Source organism: Buceros rhinoceros, unplaced genomic scaffold (genome assembly GCF_000710305.1).
Source record: "Buceros rhinoceros silvestris isolate BGI_N320 unplaced genomic scaffold, ASM71030v1 scaffold4858, whole genome shotgun sequence".
NCBI classification, from domain to species: domain Eukaryota; kingdom Metazoa; phylum Chordata; class Aves; order Bucerotiformes; family Bucerotidae; genus Buceros; species Buceros rhinoceros.
In genome coordinates, this window is record NW_010426292.1 from 73,380 (window position 1) to 92,327 (window position 18,948).

General features: G+C 44.9%; 1 protein-coding gene across 1 annotated transcript in view; it reads right to left on the reverse strand.

Moving 5' to 3' along the window:
* Positions 1-18,948, reverse strand: part of SH3PXD2A (SH3 and PX domains 2A) — a 211,095-nt gene that overhangs the window by 60,364 nt on the left and 131,783 nt on the right. Inside the window, exons 7-8 of the mRNA XM_010141451.1 lie at positions 11,892-11,939; positions 2,771-2,902 (exon numbers count right to left, since the gene is read on the reverse strand). Of these exons, the coding sequence (XP_010139753.1) occupies positions 2,771-2,902; positions 11,892-11,939 (180 nt within the window). The remainder of the gene's footprint in view (positions 1-2,770; positions 2,903-11,891; positions 11,940-18,948) is intronic.

Here is an 18,948-nt window from a genome sequence, read left to right on the forward strand (position 1 = left end):
TTCCCTACAAAGCCATACAAGAGAGCCAAGTTAAGGTTTTTCCCACTCCAGGAAATGAAAGAACCATTTTAGCGCCCCTAGGCATTAGCAAGAAATCCTATTCAGGCAAGGTTTTAAAAATCAAGCAGTCATCATCTGTGCGTTTTCATAGCTGGCTTCCCCGAACTACAGTTCAAAAAAGCCCAAACCAGACATATGATATGTCACACACATGCATAGACACAAGGAAGTTGGAGAAACCGGCCCAGCAGCACAACCAATGCACACTGTCCAGTCTGATGTGACTTCTCAGCCATGCAGCTAGCAAGCTATCTAGCCATACTTTCTTCCTTTCATTGGAGAAACTGTCCCTGCTGCAGGTGTTACGGATGTCACCTTACATCACATCTGTCTAGATCAGGAGAAGAAGGAGCTTAATTAATACAATCACAGCTCTAGTTTCATTACACTCACCAAGCCAACATAACTGCACAGTCATGTGGATTATTACACAATCCAATAATTCCATCTTCTTTAAAAGTATATCCTCATATTCTTAGAAGTCATAACCACATTTTCTAAGCTTGCTTGCCTACGCTAAACAGATACCCAAATTCAAACAACAACTCATGAGTTTTAGAAGTTGACACTTGAGAAACTCTTACTAGTTTACATGCCATTCATAGGTTCAGCTACAGCTGAAGAGACAAGAGGTCATAGTATTAAAGTCATTCCTATGGTATCCCTAACCTAGAGGAGAGTGAGAGTGTAGGTTTGGAGTCCTGTTCTTGAAACAAAGCATGATTTTCCTGCCAAAACAATTTAGACAAGCATCCAAGGCCATTGAGGCTCTCTGCATCATTAATTTGTCACTTATGTTTTGGGGGTTTGGGTTTTTTTTTGGTTGTTGTTTTTGGTTTGTTCTTTTTTCTCAATTGTGTATCTTTATGTATATATGTATATGCATATATATACGGCAAGATCATAGCATGGACTTTAGATTTCCTTCCTGGTTTACATGGACACTAAGAAATGTAGCTGCTGAGCATCAGGATATGGTCTTAAGAATTGTAATCTAAATTTAAGGATGTTTCCTTAAAAGAGTCACATGTCTGGACCCACTAATTAAATTCAAACCCCCACACTCTCCATTTATGTCACATCATGTGATTCCATACAACACAATGCCAACTGTACAAGACAGAGAGGCCACATTACAAGAAAACACAAAGGAGCTGTAATTTGGAATTCAGACACTTCTTGCATTATTTAACAGCCTAATTCCCTTGGGTCCATAAGCCATTATCCAAGACAGGGATATCATGGACATGACTGCAAGTTGCCTCAACGACCAACCTTGTTCTAACAGCCGTAACACCTACTGACAATGAGGAGCCCTCAGGCTTGGAAGGGAGGATGCTTGCCCACTAGGCCAAACACAGTTGAAGAAGTTAAAACGCTTTTTCCCCCCATCAATCATAATGCTTGCTTTAAGTGGGGCAGATGAGCATTTTGGCCTCTACCAGTTTTGCAAGTGATACAGTCAGTGTCCAGGAGACATGCATTTCTGTTCGCACTAGCCAGTGCATTTCCACACACCATCCTTTTGGACACCAAACTAAATCACTGACCAGCAGCTGACTGCACCACTTTGAGTCTAACAAGCATTAGGCCTTAATACAGCAGAGAAATTGCCACTCCATGAAAAGAAGAAAAATAATATACAAAGCATAGCTTTCGTTGTGGATAACCTGACTCAGAGCTCTGGAATATGGATTTGAGTCCCTGATCAGGACACCCTGGCTTCCTTAAGCTCTGTCATGTCCAGCACACTCCAGAGCCCGCCAGTAGTGAGACCGCTGCGTGTGGAACTACCGCGATGTGAGCCTTCTCTTGAAGAGCTTCAGATGCCAGCAGCTACTCTGGATGAGGACACACCAGTCACGAGTGGGCTGGAAAGCAGTCCTGGACAACAGTTCTGGATTAATACACAAGGAGCGCTGGAGAGGAGGAGGGGTAGCTGCTGAAGACAGGCAGTTATTCAAACCAGCTGCTAACCCTCTCCAGCCACTCACATGTACACAGTCTCCTGCGTTTGTTCAGCCTGCTTCAAAGCTACTGGGCATCCAAGAGTTAAAGTACACAAAAGAGATCTATACAAACACTTGCCAAAAACCTCATTTTTCAAATAGAACCTGGTTGTTCCACAGATGGCAGAAGGGATTTTATCTTGCTTTTACATGACAGTCTCTAACTCCTTGACCCAAAATTCCCCAATTATCACTTCTGCGAGGAGTTTTGAAACAGTGCACAGCCACGTGTTTATCTGCGCACATTCCCTCCCCTCCCTACCAAGCTCTGGGCCACAGGCTGAGCTGTCAAGCCAAGTTTCATCCCAAGCAATTTTTAAACACTCATCCTATAAATCCTCTGAAAAGGGAGTTGGTAATGGAAATACTGACAGAGACTTGAAGATACAGCAGGGCAACTGTATCAGTCTCCTATACATCAGCTTCATTAGGTGCAGATTCTCCTCTCCCTCACCTTCATTTTCCATTAGCGTACTTTGGCTAATTAACGCACAAAACTTATGAAACATTCTTACAGTAGAAGGCAACATTTGGACCCCAGCCCAAATCAACATTGAGAAACTTCAACATCCTCAGCCAGACATAGTAATACCAGATGGAGCTAACGTACAGCTACAAGCAGTGATGAGGAAACCGAAAGAGGAGGGACACACGCAAAAATCAGACCATCGGAAGACGGAAAAGCAGCAAACATGTCTTACCGCTTTCGTTTTTCTCTATGACATCCACGACCTCTCCAGCCTGGAGGCTGATCTCAGAGTTCTCCTGCTTCTCATAGTTGGACACCACCACATATTGCTCCAGGATCATGGGTTCGGAGCTAGCATCAGCACCTGGGGAAGGGAAAAAGCAAGCCGTAAGCCAGCTTCCAGCCATGGCTCCTTGAGAGCGACCTCGGTCCATCCAATTCACGACAGGCCAACTTGTCACCAGAGCCAAGCGAATCAGCAAACAACCTTGCCTCGCAGCATATCCCCAAATGGCTGGCCATATAGAAACAGCCTCCTCTGGCCCACAACCCAGCAGCACAGAGGGACATTGGAGAGAAGAAAAAGAAAAAAGGGGAGGAAAAAAAAATACAAAAAGGAGCTGAAAACAGTGAATTAGTTGCAAAGTTTCATGATGGATTCTGAAAATAAACCTCTTCCCAACATGGTTTCCACAATCCTTGCTCCCATTCAGAGAGAAAAATCCTGGGCAGAAGCAGCATAAATCCACAGCTGAGCCATCCCCCCAGTAAACCCAAAGAAAAAAAACAGCTCTCCCCTTGGCGGCTCAGCTCCTTCTCCACTCTAAAGGCTTGAGCTGAAAGTCAAGAGGGGGCTGTAGATGCCAATCATATTCGTCTGCACTGCAGCCCTTAAATAGAAACACATGAGCTGGACTGAAAGAGAGGGAGGTGGGGTGAAGGGAGAGAGGGGAGGGCGGGGAAGAGTGTTTACTTGAAACAAGAAAAAAAAAAAGAAAAGAGTTATAGCGCCAGATCCTTGCTCAAACACGGCCACCCCCACAGCCTGCCCCCCGCCAGCTCCACAGTTCCGCATTCCCAGCAGCGGAGCAGCCCTGAGCAGGACAGGGGCACATCACACTTCAGCTCCCCCCTCTCCACGGCCCTTCAGTGCCTTTTTGAAACCTTCGGAGCCAACCTCTCCAGTTGTTTGGTTTCTCTTTATACCAAGGGCTTTCAGCCATCAGAGCCATTTATGAATGAGAGTAGGCTCTCACACGAGCAGGGGCAAAAAAAAAGATGCAAAATAACCATTCTCCTGCCTTGCCCCATAAACCAAGAGGAAGCTCCAGGAGGTTTTTTTTGTTTATCTATTTTTTTTTCCTGACTTTTCCACCCCCAAACCAGAAGTGTGCATTTTGGGGTGTAGCAGCAAGGCAGGCATGCTGCAGTACTAGTCGTGGAGGGAGACCTCCTTGCGCTGCGAATTGCTGTATGAGACATCTCAGCTCTCTGGTGCAACATAAACAGTGCAGACAGGGGCCTCCGTACTCCCAAGCCCAGGCACGGACTGACTGCGCTCTGCCTGGAAACTGCCTTCAAAATCCATGACAACCTTTAGGACATCAGGATTTCTTAATTTGCCCTCATTTATACACTCTTCAACATGTCAAACCAGAGAAAAAAGCACCTACAAACTTCTGCCTAAGAGCCAACATGCCTTAATGGAAAATTATTTCACAGGTTTCTTGAATTATAGCAATATGCACTGAGGCAGAGGAGTTTCGGCCAATAGCATTATTATACATTTTACATATTAAGAGGCAGCTCTTGTCTCTCTAGATTAAGACGCAGATGGAATGGGGAGACAGAAGCAGATGTACAATTTGATGAGAGTCCCATTTCACGTGACAAGAGCAGAGCCAGGAGCAGACTCCATGTCTCCAGAATTTCTGATGACAAATTGGCTACAAGAGATGAGAAGGAAGCAGCATGGTCTGAAACTGTCCACCAGACAAGTGAGGGGACTGACAGCCAAGCACAGGATGCTCAGCACTGTATTTCCAAAGGCAGCATGTTCATATGCATTTGGGCTGAAGATGCAAAGTGATTCTACAGACAAATAATTAGTATCCCTGCCAAAAGAGAGGTGAAGAATGCATCAGCCATTAAATCAGCATCCTGTGAAACGAAAATCCAAGAAAAGAAGCAATTAATTCAACAATTTCCTTAAAGGAAGTCCTATCACTGTGCCTCCCTTTGGACCAGATTTGAGAAATCCAGAAAATCAGAAGACTTCCTTGCTCCCTAAGTGTGCCTCTGGCTCTCCTCAGGTTACGCAGGTTAATTTTCCTTAAAGAGAAGTCATCTCCTCTAGAAGTTTGTGTTTAAGAGATTTAGGTTTTGTATAGACTGTTGAACCACAGCCAGTAGCAGGAACAGGAGGAGAAAACCATGAACTGACAACATTGAAATTTATAATAAAAGTTTCACTGTAGCTGTTTGCTCCAAATAAGCATCATGTTTCTGCTCATGACGAATCCATGGGACTTGTGTGTTCTGGTTTAAACCAGTGCTAACTGGGTTATCTGGAGTGTGATGAGATGATTTCCCTTTTTTCACAGACAGTCTCTTCTCCAGGCCGGAACGGCGCAGCATTATCATCTTCCTTTAACGTGTTTACACAAGTAACACCTACAACCCCTACTTTAGTCTTTGAGGTAAATACAAGTTTTCTAACCAGCCGTCATGGCCTTATGTTTATGCATGTCCATCAGCAGAGAATTCAGTGTGTGGAAAGGCCAAAGGAGGGTCCAAAGAGTGCCAAAGGGAGCAGGGGACATTCAGGAAGCTTGCTAAATAGACACACCAGATTTAATCTTTCTTCTAATCTCCTAGACAGTTTTTGTGGGAGTAGACTAAGGAAAACAACAAAACAAAACACAGCACTGGCTTGGTGGCAGGAGTGGTGGTCATGCGATGTTCACGTCCCTGCTGGGAGCAAGGAGAGCACCAGACTGGAGCACAGGCTGGCAAACACTCTGCCACGAGCCACAAAGGTTGAGCCAGAGACCATATGCCAGAGGAGTGCCCTTGCCAGGAAACCTGGAGAAGCAGCACTTCAAATCCACCTCTGCAAGTCTGGCTCCAACAAACCATGGGCTTACAACAGTCTGGCAAGATAGATTATATCTGCACTCAAATATCCGAAACCCAGCAAGGCTTCATGATGCTGTTTACTCTGTCCTGCCTCAGAGAAGGTACTCACCGCCGCAGGATTTCTTTGTCACTACAGTGGCTGGTGTACAATTAAGAGACTGTTTTAACAGAAACTTGTGTAACTGTTACAGGGCTCCTATTAAGATAAAAAAGATAGGGTGATGAATTCCTTGGCCTAGCAAGTAATTAAGGTCAAACAAACGTCTTCATTTACAGCTACAGCAGATCATGCCTAGAGGATATCTTCCTTTGGAGGACTGGGGTCCCTGTGGCTCCTGGAGTGATGCTTGCCCAGGATTAGGCACTACACAGTGAGGAAGACTTCAGGGTAAAGGAGGAAGGAGAGGAGGGAAGATGACAAAGAAACAGCTCCTCCCAGTATCAAAACATTAAACATTTTCTGGATAGCCTGGTTTAGGTTGTTACTATAGTCCCTTCAGGCACAGTCAGCAGGGAAAAAAAAAAACAAACTTAACCCTCTCCAGCCTTCCATCTCCCACAAGCATCATTAAATGAATTACTCCCCAGTAACACTTGGGATGCCCACAACGTTGCTAGTATGTCAGACTGCAGGTTACACACACACACCCCAAATGGGATTCAAAAGAACAAGACAGGCAGCACCACATATAGCGCAGCACCAATTACACCAGCTGCCATGGGCAATTCCACATCCCTGCCAATTAGTTCAGGTCTAATTTGTAACACAGGACACAGCTTTGCACTGAAGAGTAACAGCCTGCTCAGTGTGAAGCATGTCAGAGAAGAGGGACACGAGTTCCCCAGAGCAAGCTCACATGCACACTGCAGTACCCCCCAACACGACGTCCCCACTTCTTAAAAAGCCTCTTCAGCCCTGGCAGGAGAAATGGAGAACAGAGGATGGGAGAAGGCTGATGTGCCAGGTAAAGCTCCCCTCCTCTCCCCCAAAAAAGCAGAATTAGTGCTTTGGTTTACTGCCAGCTTGTAAGCCCTCCCCAGAGCAGAGCGCACGATAGACCGCTGTCTGAAATAAGAGTTTGCTTGCCTCTCCGTTTCTTTTTGCCTCGAGTCCGTTTCCTGGTTAAAGTCTTGAGGATACCCCTCCTCCTCTCCATAGGGCTCCAGTTTACAATCCTCCTGCTCCTCACCTCAGCAGTTCCCTTCTTGGGGCTGGGCAGAAATGTCATCGGAACTTGTCTGTGCCCTCCCAGCTGTCACTGTTAAGGGACACAGTTGCACCCTGTCCCCCTCAGCAGGCAGTGAAGAGGGAGCATCATTCTGCCGCTGTACTCCAAGACCAGCAACTACTGTGAAAGCCTCCTAAATAAGAGCACAGAGCACCCGTTCCAAGCAACGTCTTCCTCCTCCTCCTGTGTTGCAACAGCTAAGACCTATGATGGTTTTGCAATAGCCAAAAATTAAAACCACCAACTGGACTCCAAAAATAAAATCATCTGGATATGGAAATTTGAGACTCCTGATCTTTGACAGAGCACTCTGTTGTTATCAGGCTATAAACACGTCTGGTCTTTCAAACCATACAGCGCACAGGCTTTTATATTGCCCTTTTATGATTATCAATCAAATGTTTACACATTCAGACTAAATGAATTAGCACTGGGCTGGTCAGTGGAAGTTTTGCAGAAGCCGCCAAAACCACAGAAACGGTCACTGAATGCCATGAGAATGATTCACAGCCGTACAACCAACTGGTAGGTAGTCCAGCTCTCCCGACCTGGGCACAACTGCTGAGGACATGTGCAGGGTCAGCATGCAGGGGTGCCTGGCAGAAAGCATCCCTGAGTGTCACAGCCTTCTATATGATAAAGTCACAGCTTCACACTTCTCTGCACATACAGAGGAGCAACCACGGAAGCTTGGATCTAGAGCTGCAGTTTCTTGTTAAAGCAAACCCTTCAAGGGTAAGTAAGCCTTTGCTATCTCTGGAAAACTCCTTTTGGAGAGGGAGGGAAAAAAAGAATACCCAGAGGAGCAGCAAGCTGACTTGAAATCCTCAAACCAGTCTATACCCTCATAACAATCATATGTGCAGCTCTAAACACAGGGATTTTTTCCCCTGGGTAACTTTACCTCTTCTCTTTCTTAGGAGGACCATATCACTATGATAAACAAACATGTTAAAACTGCCTGTTTTCTTTGAGCCTTCCACCAGTGATCTGTCCCCAAGTGTTTTAAGATAGTGCACTTAGGTCTGACTGAAAACTGGGTTGCAATTTTTTTTTTCTGCTGTGCAAGTATCTATTGCACAGCAGATAAAAACCAGATTTTACCACGTAAAGCATATGAGATTATATGAGAGCTCACGATCTTGCAGGGGTCTCAGAAAAGCAGTTCCTAAAAACAACCGGTTCCTAGAGTAGGCAGTGCGATGAGACTGATGAAGTCTCCTACAATATGGATTCAGGTCAAAACCATGTTTCTAAGCTTTGGATCTCTCTTCTATAAAGCGTGATTTTTTTATTTCGTTTGGTTTTTTTATTTGCTGTTCTTAAAATGCCCTAAGCAAATGATCAGGCCTTTGACTTATCTCCCGGATACTCCTGCACTCCAGCCTGTCACTCTTCAGTCCTCTTCCCACTTACCAAAATTCAGGCTATATTTGCACATCAGTTATTCTTGGACATAAAAGGCCACTCACATCTTGTGGCAGTAGGAAAGAGGATTCATCTCTACTCCTTCTGCTAGACAGGCATCCCCCCAATTTTAGCAGTGTTCAAGTTCAAAGATCAACAGCTCTTGGTGAAGCAGTCCCAAGCCACAAATCTTTAAGGACTGAGACAAGTTCGGTACCACCCATAGTGACCAAAGGATTTCAGTACCAGTCCAGTCTCCAGGTCTTAGCAATGAAATAGTACTGATAAAAATCCCTTTGCCTCATTGCAGATGAAAATAAATATTTGGATAAGTCTATCAAGTGGGTTATACACTATCATTTCTGTAGTTCTTTCCTGAGCTCGGCCAGGTAGCTCTGTTATGAAGAGCAAAGCAACTCTGTGCCATTTTCAGAAGCAGGTGACACCCTGCTATTAGGCAGAGACAGGACTGAAAGCAGAAAGGGATAGGGTTTGATCTGATCACTTAAGTACTTCAGAAGACTCAAAGCCAGAGAAGTTTGGTCTAAAAATTTGTCCAAATCCCAAAGAATGCCTGAGAATAAAACGAGGTTGACCACCAGGGATGGCCAGATCAGCATGCAAACCCTCTCACCCCAGGTTAGCAGCCATAATTAATGTACAAGAAGTTTCTCCATAAGTGAGCATCCATACATACACCTTCCTCAACTGCACAGCGCTCACGTGCTCTGCAAGCCTTTCTGACACAGGGCAATAGCTTCCTCACAGAGCAGCTCAAACTCTAGTATTTCTTGTAATTCTCCCAGCAGAAATCTGATATAATGGTAACTCCACGAGCTGCATTAACTCCCTCCTGGCCCCTGGGCTGCTGTTTAACTACAGGGAGCCCAAGCCCAAGCATTACCACCAGTCACAGCAGCAGAAAAATAACCTGATGCCTGGATTCATTGCCAGGCATAAAGCATGCATAGTACGTTCTAACACTTCTAATAACCAAGACCTGCATAAGCCTTCAAGAGTTTGGGACAAGTGGCAGCTTTAAGGTAAACTGTGGCTTCCAGCACTTGAGTATGTGTCTGACACACAGCTAAAGCCAGCAGCAAAACACGGTCCCCACAGGGAGCAAGTGAGGAACAAGCTTGGCCCATGGTAAATGGCAGGCACTCTCTCAAGTGAGTGCTCCAGTTCACTTCTTCCTTCTTTACAGTCCTCAGCAGCATTTCCAACAAAATCCTGACACATGTAGAAATTCAGTGCTGACCCTTGCCAAATGGAGCTTGTTAGTCTCAGGATTTTTATTTTTTGTTTTTGATCTTCTAGGTTTTAAGATAGAGCCAAGAAAAATTAGAATCAGGAGGGCGAAAGGAAAAAAGAAAAGAGGGAAAAAAAGTCGAGTCCTCTTTCCACTCCTTCTCGGAAAGCTGGCTCTCTGAACAGTCATTCCAACCAACTAGGTTACAGGTAGCAACATCAAGGGTACTTAAATATTTTGCACACCAATCTGTTAAACTGCTTGGAGATTTTCACACAGCTGCTAGACAGGGTCTTCCACCAGGCTGAAGTCACCTATATACTCTGGCATTTGCACTGCTCAGAGGTGCAGTGCATTCACATTACTCCACAGCAGGCTAGCCAAGGAACTTAATGGCATTTGGGGTGACCCAAACTAGTGCTCCCCCCCACCCCAGCACCTCTCAGGATCTGGCTGTATGGCACCCATCTTTCTCCAGAGTAGGAAATTAAACTATTTGCAAGCCTTTATTAGATTCTCCTGTGGGAGATTCTACTGTGTGGGGCAGGTTCATGCCCTCAGCTGGAGCTTGGGCAGCATGACACCAGCTTCTGTTCTAGTCTCCAACTCCCATCCTAGGACACATATATGTACTATGTGGGTAAAGATTGTATTCAAATTCCATCAGCCTGCCACATTAGATACAGTCCATGGGAGGTCCAGGCTGAAGAGCAGCCGTACTGAAAACTGTGATTCATTTGGATGAGAACTGAAAAGCCTTGTAAACTGGAACTGCATTGGGAGCTAAGAACTTGCCAGATGTACCAGAAGACTTGTGAGGAGGACAATGCACCGACATTCACCTTCTCGAGCACGATACAACACCATTAATCACTTACGTTGGCCCTATCACTTGCACAGATTTTTAAGGCCAATCTAGCAACATGCATTTAGCTAAAAGCAGTCAGCAGAAGTGCAGAAATTTTTATCTATTAAGTATTTAATTTCCTTGCCCTTCAGGAAAGATAAAAGCCTTGGAATTCAATTTGTCATTTTACACATAGCAACATGAAACTATTCCATCAGATGTAGAGAATCAGAGAAACCCCACCTCACCCCCCAGCCAGATAATCTAAGGGCTTCTTGTCATTCTTCACAAGTGACACCACCTCTTCTGTCTCCCTTTCACCACATTTCTCTCCTGCTTGTTCTGTTTCTCCATCTGAACTTCCTGGTGACCTATCAACCACCAGGCTCCTGTGACTGAATACTTCAGATATTTTTGCACTTTCACGTCCAACTACCACCTCAAAATTAGACCTGCTCTGCTAAGATCAGGCAGAACACCCCCAGGGATATAGTCAACCTATGTCAAGGATAGCATTTCTGCCATCACAGCAGTCTGGCTTACTAACAACCTCAGGCAAGCAAGCACCCATCCATTGAGGGTGGTGGGACTTTGTTCACATACTTCGAACAGGGCATGAACTTGAATATGTACCAAATCAGGTATGGAAAGCTGTAGGAGTGTTTCCATCTTTCCTTGTCTTGAGACCTAAGCACAGCCTGAACCGCCTGGGTGATCAGGCATCCGGTACCGACACAGGGTCTATGGCTCATGATTATTTTTCCCAAGTCTGAAGAAAAAAGCCTCTTCTGATATTCCACATCAGGTGACAAGTGTTTCCAAAAGAAATCCACTGGTTACTCAGAAGTCCTGATTCTTTACACTATAAAGCTTAGGTTTTGCCTTATATTGGAGTATTTCTCCCCAGACCATGACACCTCACCTAAAAGTTGTTTCCCTGCTCCTTCCTCCTTCCCAACTCCTTGTGACAAGGATTCTGATGCTCCCATGAACATTTTGCACCTTTCTCAGAGTCCCAGAAGTTACTTTCTACTTAAGTGGAAAATAAAAGGAGCATTTCAGAAGAACAAGGAGCACATAGTCACGTTTCTCCTTTATCTCGACACACAAGATTTCTTGCTTTTGCTCTTCTCTCCTCCATCCCACATGGGATAGCGAGAGAGCAGCTGTGAAGGTACTAATCTGCAATCAGGGTCAATCCACCACAAGAGGGGAAGCTGCTTTGGATTGTGGATCTGAGTTGGGCAAGGAAGATACAACACTGCTAGCAGCAACATCAAGGTGAGGCAGCAGTCAGAAAAGCAAAGCTCTCTCTTATGAGAAATCATGCACCACGAGAAACCAGTACACAAGCAGAAAACAGATCCTGGATATCTACTGTCAGACACTCACATTCAAGACAACTTCAGAACTACACACAGTTTGAACTACAGACTTCTCTTTTCAGCAGCATGCAGGACACCAAGACACAAGAATTTACCTGGAGTAGCACTCTTTTTTGGAGTCTCAGACAAACTGGACATCCAAACTTGAAATCCAAGAAGGCGGCAGCCATGAAAAGAGAAAGTAGTCAGAGAAACAAGAAAACAGTCATATCAGAAATTTTGAAAGTTAGTCAAGGCAGCTTTGAAAGAAATGTTAATTTTTTCTTAAGAATGGTGTCGGCGTGATGGGGACTCAGTTAAAGGTCAAGTCATACAAACTACCCAGTCAATTTTTACATTTTAGGGAACTTGTAGAACTTCTGAAACTGATCTGTAGTGATCCGATTTTGAAATCTCAGAATAAGATATGCCCTGAGCTTATTCCCAATAGGACAGGAAATGCATACCTAGAGACGGTTTGACTTATTAAACCTCAGACCTGCAAAAGTATTTAACTTTGCAGCTGTTAATGATCCCCAGAAGAACAACAGGCAACTCACAGAGATTGAGCTTTAGCAAACACATCAAGTTTCTACAGGCATTTGCGTTTTTTCGTTACCCTAGAACAGCATTAAGGAAAGTAACAATAGACAAACAATACTCCATGGAAAAGAGTACAAGGCCCTAATAAAGGTACATTCAAAGTATAACTAGAAATACCATTTTTTTAGCCAATGAATAAGGCAGAGACCTGGTTAAGAAGAAAGCTAATACAGTTGCTACCAATAAGGTCAAAAAATTTCCCTCCCCCTCTATGAAAAGAGGTGTAAATACTTGGCTTGGGATTCTGGCAATAATCTTCAGATGTTAAGTAGTGGGGTTTTTTTGTTTGAATGCAGTGGAAGCATGTTTTAAGAGTTAGTAGGTTTGCCCCCATTTCAAAATAAGAACTAGGAAACATTCCCCTTCTGTGAGATGTGGCAGATGAGGACAGCTGTTACTCTCACATTGCCTGGGAGAAGGGATGAGAAATGTTTATATGACAGGCTAAGAATTTCCTAAATTCTGACATACAATTCCCAAATGCAATTTAAAAAACCCATTTGCAGTGGAGAACCCAGTTCCAGACCTCTCAGTCTAACAGCAGAGAAGATAACTTTTCAGTCACTTAGAGAGACGGTCAAGCTATACTGGTGGCCTTGTCTATTTGACTTGTTACTGTCTTTTGACCTGCAGCTTATTATGAAGACAGCCAAAAATTGGTAATAGATTCCTAGTACCTATGTAATGGAGAAATTGCTAGCGTAATACAAAACATAAGAACAGCTTTCCAAACTTCCCACTGGAAACCAGAGGTCTAAGAAACACATTGCTGTGTTTCCTCTGCGCTAAGCGAACAGTGAGGTTTTGAAATCCTTCCTTTAAATCAGGCACACAATTTTCATTGCATTAGAGAAAAATGGAATTCAGATGGATTCAGTGTTTTGCTTCCTTTTCAGTAAGTTCTCAATAGGGGGAATCTGGAGAAAAACCTGAAGTCTTCCAGCCATCTAACTCCCAAAGCCACGCATTGCACTGTTACAATCCAGTACAAAACATACCATGGTAAATTACAGTAATTTACTTTGGATTGTTATTTAAGAAAAAAAGATATAAAGGCTTTGCATTGGTAGAGTACAACAGGAAATCATCTGGCAGAGTAACTTGTGCTCTCGCTTATGGAGGGAATATACAGCATGTTTCTATTACAGACGCAGGGCACGCATGGAAAAGGGTGTGAAGGAGTTGTCAGCAACTCGTCTATTAGCTTTTGAATAGACTTCCACTGCCTTCAGGAACAGGATTATGAACTTCAGTCAGCTGTCAGATCTTTTCCCAGACAGAAGAACCCGAATATGGCAGCGATAAATAAAGAAGATGAATTACAGGAACGACTGGGAAGGTTTCAAACAGTTTTTGCCCCAATCCAAGCTGGCAGCAAAAGGTTGAAACAGCCAACAATTTAAGACAGAGGGAATAAGTTTCACTTAACTCAAGCTTAGAGCTACCTTGGATCTGTCTGTCCAAGAAGAGAGGGAATTTAAACCTAGATCTGCAGTAACCATATCTAGAAACGGTCCCATGTGAGACCTCATGGAACCAAACCCACCATAAAATGCAATACTGTTAGCTACCATAATTTTTTTTTTAATTTATTTAACAAAGTATTCTTTCTCCTTGTCAAAATCATTTGTCTAAGCCAGAATAAGAGGGCAATCTAAGTAGTAACTGGTTAACAATCCCACAGGTCCCCAACGTGGGCTTCCAGGCGCAAGCAGCAGCACAAAAGCAGCAGCACTCCTCGGCTGCCCCAGCCTGACAGCAGCTAGACGTGGATGAGGTTGCTTCTGAAGCAGAAGACAGCTAGCATATTTCAGCTGCTCCTGCACATCTGCTTAGCATTAAACTCCCTTCTTGGGGCTTTTTTTTTTTCCCCCCTTTTTATTCCAAGACATTTAAGCTCTAATTGCTACCAGCTTCTAAGAGTTCCCCCTACAAATAATAAAAATATCAGACATTAGTGATGGATTCCACTTCACAGAGAGCTCAGACGAAGAGCTGCGGAGGGAGCCAGGGTACAGGGAGGAGGTCAAAGGCCCCAGAAGCATGCTGTGCCCAAGCCAACAAAACACAAGCTTTGAACAGCCCCGGGTTCCCCCTTTAGGACACAGTTTTACTGGAATTCTGCATGGGGCTTGGAGCCTGTTTCCAGTGGGATTGGTAACAGTAAACGAACAAACCCTTGCTTCCTGCCTCTCTCTCCCCATCACAGCACAGCCCAAGATGGCTGGTCTCAGATGACTTGGAGGCGTGGGGGGGTAGAGCTTCGTATTTGGAAGGGAAAATAAAGTTGCCTCCTCAAAGCAAGCCACTCCTAAGGCAATGCCATCCTGATTCTGCTCCTAACACCAGCCCCCACAGCCCTTGCTGCCAGCTTCAGCTGGAGCCAGAACAAACCCCTCCGATCGGAATTATTTTTAAAAGCTCAGAAGAAACACGGGTCCATAAATTACAGCTAAGCCATGGGGCTGGGGCGGTTGCGAAGAACACAGAGGAGGCTTCCTGTCAGAGCCACACTGCACAGAAATAGCAGCGGAGCAGGCGTGTCGCTGGAAGCAGCTACTGGACCCCATCCCATCCAAGCCGCCACCGTGGAGGTGGGCAACCCTCAGATGGGTCAGCTGGGCAAGGCAAGGAAGGACTTGGGGGCAAATGCTTTAAAGACATAATTAAGCTGGTTACTGTGGTGAACGGAACGCATGAAATGGATGATTTTTAGACTGCACCAGAAGATTTTCTGCTGCCAGTGAGACTGGTTTGTTAGCTGCTCCTCCCACCACTGGCAAAAGAACAGGCGCCAGACTGCTGGGGACCAGTGCTTTACACTTGTGATACAGCCCCACTCATCTCATGTTAGCAGCAGACTATTTGTCTTGTGTGCACTTAGAGCAGAGCAAGCATCAAGGAAAACCTACAAAAGCCAGAGCCAGTCTAGAGTCGAATGCACGAGCTCAATGCTACCAAAATCCAGGAGATGCCACATTCATTATACCCACCAGTACCGCACATCCAGCTAGGTCCTGGCCCAGGAGGTGCAGAGAAACTACTCCTCCACAGGCACTTCAGCAACAGTTACTGATGCAGGCTTCACTTTGTCAGTAACACTGCTTAAAACGTTCAGTTCAATGCCAAGTTCAGCATCTGTTATTTAATGCTCCTAAAGCGCCCCAGCAATATGCAACCTGTGAATATCAGGGGCCTTTATAACAAATTGTTTTTAAACCAGTGTCTATACAGCTGTCTCGCCTGTTAAGCTACATGTTGCCCAACAATATTCCTGCAGTATCTCTGGGGAATTGGATCATACTGGTCACGAGTCTCAGCATAGTTGTAGTTCTGGTCATGCAGTCCTTGCCCCAAATGATTTCTGCACATAGTTGGAAGTTAGTATGGGCCAAAGACAGGTCCCAACAAGTGATCTGGATGTGGCTACCTTGCTTTTGAGAGTAAAAACAGTTTAAGCATACAGGCATGGCCTGTTCTATGGAAGGCAACTTCCACAGGAGGTAACAGTCCTAGGTCCATTTAATTTACAAAACTCCTTTCTTCTCATGAAGTCCTACCTTAAGCATCACTTGGGAATACTGAAATCTCCCTATAGCTGTTAAGGTGCTCCTTAAAATACTGAGAAAAGAATTATAAGAACAAGTGGCTATGCTGAAGAGATGCCAACATGTAAAAGACCGCCTCTTTCCAACAGTGATCAATTCTGTAGATCATTAGTCCTCTCCATGATCAGATACTAGTGGCTCAGTTATTCAAGGACCAAGTGGAGCTGAACATTTTGCAGATTCATTCCCCAAACATACACCCTTCCAATCTTAACTGGAAGAGTGAAAAGAGACTGACTATGCAATACAATCGAAATAAACTAAAACTATACTGGCTTCCTGGAAGTCAACCCTCAGTCCTCCACTCCAAAATAACCTCACTGGCGGTCCAGTAACTGGCAGTGATCCCTCAGGCTGGAGCTGAGGGAAGTAAACGCTGCTTCCATTCATCACTATTGAAATGAAATACATTAGGAGAAAAACGGGGGTGCTTTCATCCCAACAGTGGTATTTGATAAGTCAGCAAGAAGTGGGCAGACCAGGGTGTTCCTTTGAAGTGTTCATTTCTTAGAAGTGGCCTAAGCCTTGTTCACTGTAATGTTCGTCACATGTGGCAGAACAGAAAACAGAAATTAAGCCTTTATTTCAACCTAGATTTTGGAGGTCAAGCCTGCCAAGGGGTTGGTATAAATGAAGGGCCAGGTTGTTGGCCTGAGCACTCAGGAGGGACATCTTACTCACCAGAGAAGGTAGAGAACACCAGGGGTGTCACGCTCAGTCTTCTCAGTGCCTTTTCTGGCAACTCTGGAGCTGCTTGCTGAGATTTTGTCTCCACCTCTCCCCTCATCACTTCTTTTCTGCCCTCTTTAGACAAGCTGAGGAACAACCTCCTCCACCTGACAACCTGAGGCTGGCCATCCATACAATCAAGAGCAGGAAGCTCTATGAGGAACCTGAAAACCACAGGGCTTGTTTCTGCTCCCATCTGCAGACAGAGCACCATGCTGTGTTCCCCCATACCCCTATAAGCCATCTCCAAACCTTCATCCCCCAGACCCGTTGATCATCCCTTGTTAGCCTGTCTCCACGTTTCTCTCGTCTAGTCCCCTTCAGCACAGGCTTGACACCTTGGCTAAATGGGAAGGGAATAAATACAATAGTACTACACTAGAGGAGTGAGAGAAATACTTGGTGTTACAGGAATGGAAGTACTTTTATCAGAAAATTACTCTGATGCAGAGTCTACAAGTAGCTCTACAACATGGGTGTAAAACAGCTTGGAAAGAGAAAAATGCAGATGAGCCTTACTCTGAATTGGAACTATTTTCACACATTCCTGGCTCACACAATTAACTCATTCAATTAGGCAGAAAACAACAGATAGCCAGAGAAATGGGAGGATGGCACAGGAAGGCTGCAATTGTTTTGATCTATTCCAACCGCTACTGCTCAACGCACCCTGTTGAAATGTGCCATTGATGTTTCTCACTCCAGGCTCCACAGGGACCTAAACAAAAACAACATTTGTGCCCGGTGTCTGACCCAGGGTTAGCCTCATCAGCCATTACACTTCCTAGGTACCACAATGACAGATTTCTTCGCTACTGTGATTGCTGGGCAAACAGCAGCCACTCCTGTGCCTCACCAGAGCAGCTTAAATAAGTTTTTCTTAATATTGTGTCTGTAGAATGCTGATGCATCATGTTTAAAGGAACTGTTTTAAGATAGTCCTTGAAGGAATACAGAGATACATTCAATTTCCGCCCCCCGCCCCAGGAGACTGCATTTTAAAGTAAACCTCTCATCCCTGCAGAGTTATCTCCTTTTGTATATACTTGAAGCAGAACATCACCTCCACTCCCTATACCATCTGTTCAAGAAGTAGTTTCTTAAAGGGCTACTTCTTGAAAAAAATATCTGACTCGTAGATTGTCAAATATACTCATGCACTTCAGCTGGATTTGCAAGAATATTGGCAGCAGGGATTAAATAAGGCCTTTCATTTTAGCCTATTCAGAACAGCCTGTGCAGGGCTTGTACTTGGGAAGAGATGCTGCATTTGTGCAGGGAGGGGGCAGATGTGCCAAGCTACAGTGATGAGCCCAGTGAGCACCTTCCTCACCCCAGCAGAAGTGGCCACTCCAGGAACTCCCCAGAGGCCCCTTGCCTCCCCAGCACCACGCTGCAGACCAATCTCAGACCACTTCCACTTGCCACGTAAGCAGAGCTGCCCAGCATACGCTAGACCCACACACACTGCTTGGAAAATGTTCACATCTGGCTTTCACGTGACTTGAGCGTGCCTCAGAAATTCATCATCTGGATAACTCACTCCTGCAGGGGAGAAATCCACAACCAGAGAGCCCTTTCCTGAGTTGGAACAGAGCAGCGGGGTGAGAATATTGTGTGCCTGACAAACTGCACAGCAACAGGCTCACCCGCTGCATTTCCACAGCTCCATACAGTCCTTCACTCTAAATGCACAGATATAAAGAAAACTTAGTCCCAATTTTCTACTCTGCTTACTTCTGCAAAAACCGATCCTAATCCCATTCACAGACCCAAAAGTATCCAGGATTATTTAGGTTTTGTCCTGGCAGTCATAGTTTACATTAACCCTTTCCACATGGCAAGCAAGGACTGCTACCCACATGATCACTATAGTACAGCCCATGCACATACAGTTTTGTAGCAGCTCCCTGTTTTGTTGGGAAATGCCTAGAATATCTGAATGCTAATCCACATCTACAGCTGTACAAACTGAGAGCATCATTCCTCCGAGGAAAAAAAACAGCCTCCAACATTGCCGAGGAGGAGGGCACAGAAGCCCCAGCCACTGCATCTGAAAAGTCACCAGTATATACGCACACTAGGAGTCACACGTGGCTCAAAAAACACCAAGATTCAAATCCCAACTGCGAAGAAGTCATGCTGCCAAGCACAGAAAACGTACCGCAGCACTGGCATGTCCAGGCAGCCTGTTTTAACTGGCAGCAGATTGAGCTGGCCAACTGATGCATAC